The 9,383-nt window shown below is 39.3% G+C and overlaps 1 protein-coding gene across 1 annotated transcript; it reads right to left on the minus strand.

The window, feature by feature from the left end:
- Positions 1-559: 559 nt before the first annotated feature.
- etfbkmt (electron transfer flavoprotein subunit beta lysine methyltransferase) lies at positions 560-8,985 on the minus strand. Its single transcript, XM_038706573.1, has 3 exons — positions 8,417-8,985; positions 8,204-8,334; positions 560-3,944 (listed from the first exon to the last, which is right to left on the minus strand). Exons 1-3 carry the CDS (start codon positions 8,713-8,715, stop codon positions 3,595-3,597), a joined length of 780 nt encoding a protein of 259 aa, XP_038562501.1. The 5' UTR covers positions 8,716-8,985; the 3' UTR covers positions 560-3,594.
- Between the last annotated feature and the right edge of the window lie 398 nt (positions 8,986-9,383).

Raw genomic sequence — 9,383 nt, forward strand, 5'->3', positions numbered from 1 at the left:
TGCTGCTTAGATGAGATTCTGATTTCCCTCCTCTCTTCCAACTGTCTCTGCTCTCTTTTCAACATTACTGCAGGTTGTGTCCCCCTACACACGCACACAGCATGTTGTTCTGACCGAGGTGGAAAGAAATTTTGAATGAACAATGAGAGCATTTGTTAATGTTCAACATAATTCACCTAATTAAGAGTTTTTCTATCCATTTAAAGGAACTATATGTAGGTTATACAATGAAATTACTTATTAATAAATAAAATTTACACTACCTTATTGTTAATGGGCTCAAAACTCACTTAGAAATGAAGCACACGCCTTTTTTCTCTGTTGCTTGAATCAGCCACTATTCTGTTTTTAATGTGAGGACACCGGGTCGGATTCAGCCCTGTGCCGCTCCCGAGCCTCTCAGATTACAGTGACAACACGGCAGCTAACGACATGCAGTCCACTAACACCATAAAACAACCGGCTCCCAGCAAAACACAGCTTCCATGTAAAGATACAAAACAACAATAAAGGTTTATGTGCTGAAGCCCATCAGACCAAACAAACATTCCAGACTATGTTTTAATTTAAACCTTCACTTTAGAAGGCGTTTAATGGCAAATGCCTTTATTCAGTTTATACTAACCAGAATGCAATCGTCTATTTATCACATCCCTTACATTACATTGTGGTTATCTAACGAGCTCTACTAAAACCACACTTTCTGTCGCTTAAGATTCTTTTTTTTTTCCTGAGGTGAAAAACAACATCAACAAACCAGGACAACAACAATAACTTGTGCCACAGTGGGAACAAATTCAGAAAATGCTTATTTTGTGGTGTCTCTGAAGATGATTCCACACTGCGCTATTTGTCACTATATCATTGTTCTGTCTTGAAGAGGACTCTACAGACCCAGTGGCTTCCATTCCACTTACAGATGAGATGGTTACTACTACTACTAACTTTATTTGTATTGCACTTAACAAAACCAAGTTACAAAGTGCTGTACAGTGAAACAAACATGATCCATACTTAAAAATGTAAATGAAAATAAAATAAAAAAATCAACAATAAAATCAGCATTAAAAAATACAACAGTAATAATATAATGTTTATAAAAAGGACATACGATAATAGTGAGATTTGAGAAGAGATTTAAAAGAGGCATGTCTCAGGCATCTAGACACTAAATCTTGCACAAGGAACAGTTTGTTTATTATGGAAGAACGGTTAAAATCTGTGTTGAATAATTGACAACAGAAAGCAAAATTTTTGTCCCACAAAAAATATCCAGTCACATATAATAAAATAAATTTATCTTGTATAGCGCTTTTCCATGTACTCAAAGACGCTTTACAGTGTGAACACAGGGTAAGATAGAAATTTATATTTAAAAAGGAATCATAAAATGAGGGGATGAGAAAGAAAGGGAGGGAAAGGAGAAGGGAATGGAAGTAGCCTACATGTTTAAAAGAAAAAGTTAAAGAAAGGTAGTTAAAAAAGAAATAGTGAAATGGAGGGATGGGTAGAGAAGGGAAGAGTTTAACTGGGGAATGCTAGCTTGAAAAGTTGGGTTTTGAGGCCCTGCTTGAATGATGGCAGGGTGGTAGATGATTAATGTAATCATTTACGTCCAGCTGGCTGCCATCACGTATTATCGTTGACTGCAAAAAGGTAACAGGTTTATTGTTGATCATGTAACGTTACACTGGTTTGAGAGTCTGGGGGTGTGTGTTAACTTACAGTAGTTCAAAAGCTGTGATTAGTTGTAGATGCATTGCACATTACAACGTTGTGCTCTGTAAGTGAAATACAGGTTACAGTTACAGAATCCCTTATAGCTATGCAGTGTTATAAGCAGCCTGGATTGAACGCAGCAGGTGACATTATAACCACGAGAGACTTGAGACTTGACTTGGCTTAGAGACTTGTGAGCATCTCTGTACTCTGTAATTATTTTTGAACACTTTGGGGCTCTGTGTTGGTACTAATCTCTAGACTCTGTTTTGTTTTTTGTAAATTAGAGAAGTAGGAATAAGTGAAATAATTAATGTATAAAATGGATAGCTTTGAACACTGCACTACAAAATTCATTGCTTTGAGAAAATGTTGTTAAATTCTGTATTGTAGAGACATTCTGTCTCCTTCAGGTTATTTTAAAAAAATGAATAAACATATCTGTGAATACAAGTTTCTTTGATTGTGTACACAGAGAGGAGCAAAATGAGCAGTTTCTGAGTGTTGTCTCATAAATGTACCTTCTTATAGTGAAAACCAAGTGAAAAACAAAACTTTCGTAGTCTGTGGGATCTGCTTGGCTGTCACATAACTCAAAGCCTCCCAACATGCCTGGTTCTAATTGGCATTCACACACACGGGCTTTGCTATCTAGATCTAGCACAGGGTGAAAAATGCAACCTGATCTCACAGAAATACATGAAATGAACACGACCTCCTCACGTATTTCTGTGAGATCAGGTTGGAAAAATGATACCAACAACCGTTCCCAGTTCTCCCACATCAAGGAACACTTTCATTTTTGTTTTTTTACAATATTATACGTTTTAGCTGTAAAGCCACATTTTACTTCCCACAGTATGCTCATTCTATTACTATGTACAATAAAGTGAAAACTGAGAAAAACAACTACAGGTGAGTATATGTGACATATTAATCACACTCAAACAAGAAAGCAGAGAAGATATGATTTTAATCCATCTATAATTTTATCATCCTGATTGTCATTTCTGTAATTTTACTATGTTGGTCTCTTCTGCATGCACATCTATTGTTTGTCTGTTTGTCCTGGAAGGGGTTAAAAGGGGAGGTTTTTTTTCTTATCTAAATCAAGGGTCCTAGGAAAGAGGGTGTCGCATGCTGTATGGATTGTAAAGCTGTGAAGTAAAATTATAGTGAGCTATTCAACTTATTGATGAAGAAGGCCTCAGGAAATCTCAGGATGTCTTAAGCAGGAATATTTACTGTAACTTGGCCGAGGAGAAAGACAAAAGCAGTACAGAGTAACAATACAGAACTACTGAAGATTCCCTCTTGGTCCACAATATGGATGTTAAGATCTAATGCTTACCATAGTCCTCCACTGGTTTTCACATCATAATTGCACACAAGGAGAAGGAGCACACACAAAGTATAGATATGCATTTAATAAAATGTTAATAAACTAATAAACATTTTTCACTGTGCTCCTAAATTTCTTTGTGTGCTCCTAATTTTTTTTTTATTTAGGAGTACATGTAATCCTCCTGGGATTAGCAGGTCACATTCTGAAGGGTAGACAATCTGTAAACATCTAGGAGTGAAGCAGAGCACCATATCTGTTGTCCTTGGCTTCTAGGCAATGGCTCATTACTTTTTACCCTGGTGTCGTGATTCACCCACAGAGAAAGACGGTAGTATAAACATTTTTTAGAGACTGAAGTCCTTCTATTTCTAAGTCTACGAGTGACCTAAATGTGACATGCATATAAACAGCACCTCACCTTTGACCCACATTGAGCACCTTTAGGAAAGTTCCCTCACAAGAGCCCCTTGAGGCAAATTTGTGATATTTGGCTAGATAAATAAAATCAACTTGACTTGACTCTCCGGACCTCAGAGTTCAGGACGGTAGCACCAAACACGGCTGCAGGTCAGACCGTAGTTCTCCTCTCTGACAGACTCAGGAAGCTCATACTGAGCCAGCTGACGCAGGAGTTGTCGGATGCCGTGTTCCTCAAACTGGGCCCTTCCAGGATCTCCGATCAGGACTTTGGTGCCGTGGGTTTTGACGCAGCGGTCCAACCAGCTGTGAAGGCTGGTGGCAAGGGCCTCATCATAGAACATGTCACCTAGCAGGATCAGGTCAAAGCAACTGGCTTGTGAACCAATCATGTTGTCAGTCAGACAAACAGGTGGCTCCAGACCATTCAGCTCAAAGTTCATCTGGGTCGCAACAGCTGCAACTGTAACACAAATAGGCACGTTCAGTACTTTATCTTGTATTGCATGCTTTAGGTACAGTCATATTACAGCATTTCACGTTTGCTTTAGCTCAATTTTCACAACAGAGTTTCAATTTTCAAAGCTCTTGACACAAATAGAGGAGTTAGGAGATTAAGCAGATTGTTGACACTGACCACCTGGCTTTCAACTGCATGTGACCAACCTTCAGTGCACTTTATTGACAATTTAAACACTTGGGGGACTACAGACATCATTTTAAGGACAGATGGAAATTGCCTAACAGGAGTCTGCTCCTCTCACCTTCTGGAGTTCACAGACCAGATGAAAGAGGCACTCAATGCAGGGAGATAATTTATCTCAGTCTCTTCCCCCCCGACTACATGTTCTCTTTGAGATAACAATCTCAGTGGCCACAAATGTTCAACCAGAGTTTATCACACAATGGTCATTTGGGCTTTCTCTTCCACATCCGCCCCCACTTGATCTTACAGATAATATTCAGTTGTAAAAGTACTAACGTAATTGATGCCCCCACTAAGGTAAAGGTGGAGAAATATCTTGCCGAGGCATCAAAAAACAAATCTCCAGTTGCGTTATGACATCTATAAAGAGTCAAGGCCAAGGAGAAAGACAAAAGCAGTACAGACTGACAGTACAGTACTACTGAAGATTCCCTCTTGGTCCACAATATGTATCCCTTTACAGTCCCCATGGAGTCCATGGGATACATGGCTATTCTCCTCTGGCCTAAATATGTGTTTTCTTCCATCTTATTGGATGTTAAGATCTAATGCTTACCATAGTCCTCCACTGGTTTTCACATTTTAATTGCACACAAGGAGCACACACAGTATAGATATGCATTTAATAAAATGTTAATAAACTCTTGAGTTACTGGAACACGGTGCTCCTAAATTTCTTTGTGTGCTCCTAATTTTTATTTTTATTTAGGAGTACATGTCCTCCTCCTGCATAAATGTGGATTCTTCCATCTTATTGGATGTTGAACTCAAAAAATTCACATTGGAATTAGCAGGTGACATTCTGAAGGGTAGATAATCTGTAACCATCTAGACTGAGGTCATTCTATTTCTAGGTCTACGAGTGACCTAAACGTGACATGCATTTAAACTGCACCTCACCTTTAACCCACATTGTGCACCTTCAGGAAAGTTCCCTCACAAGAGCCCCTTGAGGCAAATTTGTGATATTTGGCTATGCAGAGAAAATCAACTTGACTTGACTCTCCGGACCTCAGAGTTCAGGACATAACTTATCTCGATCTCTTCCCCCCGACTACATATTCTCTGAGATAACAATCTTAGTGGCCACAAATGTTCAACCAGAGTTTATCACACAACGGTCATTCAGGCTTTCTCTTCCACATCCGCCCCCACTTGATCCTACAGATAATTTCAGATGTAAAAGTACTAACGTAATTGATGCCATTGCCCCCCACTAAGGTAAAGGTAGTTTCTGGTCACAAAAGAGCACCCTGGAGAAATATCTTGCTGGTAAAAATTTTAAAAAGAGCCAGTCGAGAAACAAATCTCCAGTTGCGTTATGACATCTATAAAGAGTCTTCAAAATGAGAAACTCAAGGCCGTCCTTTGTGCTGAAAAAAGTAACAATGCAGGAGCCTTATTTGCTACTGTTGACAGGCTGACAACACCTCCCTGTGTCAGTAGCCCCAGAACTTTTATCCACCAAGTCATGCAATGAATCTGCCTCAAATTTCAGAAAATTTGACAAACTGTTTTTCCATATTAGGTATCGGTTCTGTAGAATCGGAATCAGAAGGAGCTTTATTGCCAAGTAGTGTTTTACACATACAAGGACTTTGCTTTGGTGTTAAGGTGCTACATGCAGACAAACATACAGCTGTCATAAATAGATGTAGAAATATATAAATATGTAATAAACAAGTTATATATGAATAACAGAAGAATAGAGAAAAATAATACAACTGACAATACAAAAAATAGAAATAATAATAAAAACAACAATGGAAAAACAACAATTTACAATTAACAACAAATTAACAACAAATATGTGCAATGTGCCAGATTCGTGCATGATATGACATGAAGTGATATTTGTGTGCATGTGCAGAGACAATTGTATTATTTGAGGGGAGGGAGTGTCAGTAGGGGGCCCGGGCCTTGTTGATGAGGCTAGCTGCAGACGGGTAGAAACTGTTTTTGTGGCGAGAATTCTTCAGCTGCCACAGGAAGTACATCCTCTGCTTGGCCTTCTTGGTGAGGGAGGTGATGTTCAGCTCCCACTTGAGGTCCTGGGAGATGATGGGCAGGAAGCGAAAGGAGTCCACAGTGGTGACTTGGGAGAAGGGGGGAAAGAACGCAGCCTTGAGGGGTGCTGATGGTCCTGGAGTCAGAGATATGTTTTCCCAGCTTCACGTGCTGCTTCCTGTCCGTCAAGAAGTCAGTGATCCACCTGCAGGTGGAGTCAGGCATGTTCAGCTGAGAGAGCTTGTCCTGCAGCAAGGCCAGGATGATAGTGTTGAAATCCACAAACAGGATCCTGACATAGGTTCCTGGGGAGTCCAGGTGCTGGACGATGTAGGGCCATGTTTACTGCATCATCTACAGACCTGTTGGCTCTGTAGGCAAACTGCAGGGGGTCCAGGAGTGGGTCTATGATGGATTTAAGGTGGGACAACACAAGGTGTTCAAAGGACTTCATAACCACAGAGGTCAGGGCGACGGGTCTGTAGTCGTTTAGTCCCGTGGTTCTTGGTTTTTTAGGGGTTTGGCTTCCACTTAAAACCAGTAAATCAGCATGACACAATTTGTTCCTATCAGCTATAAAACCTTGGAAGAAATTGGGCTACATCTGAATTGCTGCCTTGATATTCTACCTACAGGCTATTTCAAAAGTGTTTCTTCAAATGGTCAACACTCTTCTACTCTTAGGCTATGTTCTACAGGCACACAGTCACTCTTAATAACAAAATTCATTCATTAATAAAATTCACTGAAAGGGCTGATTTTCAACAACTGGAAACCTTGTTGCCCTTAAACAACTGTTTTGATGTTTTCCAGTCAGGATTTCGACCACATCTCAGCACAGAGACTGCTCTTGTTAAGGTCTAAATGCTGCATTTGACACGGTCAACACAACAACATATTACTAGACTGAGGCGTGGGTGAGACTTTCTGGCACCGTGCTAAACATGTTATAATCCTCAGCAACGTGTTTTGTTTTGCTTCTTAAGGCTCACAAAGTAAAATTACAAAAACACTCACAGGTTTGCTAAATAGACACTGTGTAGGTCATATGACCAGTACATTCCATTTTTTCTGACATTTTTCTCGTGTATATATAAACACACACGCACATAGTGTCTATGTAGCACACCTGTGAATGTTTTTGTAATTTCACTGTGTGTGCCTGAAGAAGCAATGGGCAAAACACGTTGCTCACAATAAATGCAGTAAAGTCAGATCAGTGTGCGGTAGTTTGTTTTTTGACTTTTTATAGCCTCATCCTGCTATCGACCAACACCTGGCTGTTGTTGCTGTGCTCAGGGAATTTCTTGTTTTATTTTATAATCCTATTTGAAGCACATGGACTACTGTGTATTGGTTGGTAATTGCTAATTAGTAATTACACATCTGAGTATATAAAAAAATGACGTGGACTACCCTGAGGCTGCATTCTCATCTACATGCTCCCTCTATTGCAGATTATGAAAAAAAAAAAATAACCCACCATGATTATGCAGAAGACACAGTGATTTATATAATAATATCACAGGTGACTATGGTCCCATAGCAGCACTGAGAAGGTGCATTAAACAAATCTATGATTAAATTTTCCCAAAAATTTTCAAATTTGAAGACTTTACTGATCCCTGGTAGGGAAATCAAGCGTTATTGCAGCACAAAAGATAGATAAGGTAAATATGTAAACAGAATAAAAATCGAGCAAAGGAACTAAAAAATGTTTACATAAAAAATAAAACAAAGACACGTGAGCAGCAATGTAGTATATGTGCAACAAAAGCTGTACAAAATGTCCAATACACATCGAGAGTTAATTACAGCACATTTTTGCAGAACGGCCATATATTTTGAACATATCTCTGTATGTGTTGGATGTGAGTATATAATGATTTGTCCATGTACTAAAATGCTTGGGAGTAAAATCATATAAAAATAATGTTAAAAAATGGTTCAAAATGATACTAGAAAAAAAGTAAAAAAGTAAATGAAGAGTCATAATCAAAGCGGCATACCGTTGTCAATGTCATTAGCAACTACATGAACAGCACCACATAGTTTTGCAGCGATGGTTGAGGCTCCACAGCCGCTCCCCAGATCCAGAACTGCCTTACCCCGACACACTCCGGGGTTATCCAAGAGGTATCTGCAGAGAGGTGGCAATAAAATCAGACTTAACTGCACTAACTCACACTGTCAAGCTGTTTATTTTCAGGCTAAGCTTTTACCTTGAGAGTGCTTGTCCTCCTGGCCAGTATATGGCCCAGTACGGGTCACCAAAAGGCCAGAGCTCCGGTCTTTCTCGCCAAAACCTGCAGTTTGTGGTGAACAGTCTCAGTTTGACCTCTGGAGTCAAGCTCTGCTCCCCAACTATCTCTGTGTGCTCTGAAATAAATCTCCGGATATATTCATCAGACTGGCAGCTGATTGAAAAACACCTATGGCTGTTTGCCTGTTTTGATACTCTGAAACATATTTTAACATAACGAGTAAATTTTGGGGGCGTTAAAAGTCTCCACATGTTCATCAAGTTATTGGACAACTGTAGCTGCTGAGCTAGCTGGCTAGCGTTCTAGCTAGTCCCGTTAGCCACATATCTGCTGTTTGAAGCGGATTTTCGTGTTTCTCACTGCAGCTAATAATCATGCGATGATGTCGGTAAAGAGCAACACATCTAAATATCACACATCTGACAGATAAAGAAGCACAGACTTGTTAAATATCAGTAAAGCTCCATCTGAGCGCATGTTGTTTTCCACACGAACACATAATAGTGGCGGACAAAGGTTCTATCGACCTCCTGAAACCGGGCCACACAATCTACGTTCCGCTCACAAAGGTTCCTACACAGACAGAAGGCCTAATGTGTTGTATTTTCAAAATATAGATTAATATCGGATTTTAATATAACGTGAATATAATCTGTTAACAGGCAACATTTTCCTGTATTTTCAGCAGTTCTTATTAACCGTAGCCAGTTACACATATCTTAAAGTTAGGATTGACATAATATAGCTACATTAATTTTTAGATTTTCACAAAAAGAGGATGATGTGTAATAAGTAACAAACTCTTTATCAGTGCAGTGTGACCAGTCAGCCAATTTTAGATAATTATAATTTGAGTTGATCAAATTCTGTCAGTCACAAACATTTTTGTCCAAATATTCACAAAACAAAAAAGAAGACACCCAAA

The sequence above is a fragment of the Micropterus salmoides genome, unplaced genomic scaffold (genome assembly GCF_014851395.1).
Source record: "Micropterus salmoides isolate LMB-PRFRI ecotype aquatic unplaced genomic scaffold, ASM1485139v1 Ms_hic_scaffold_8, whole genome shotgun sequence".
In the NCBI taxonomy this organism is placed as follows: domain Eukaryota; kingdom Metazoa; phylum Chordata; class Actinopteri; order Centrarchiformes; family Centrarchidae; genus Micropterus; species Micropterus salmoides.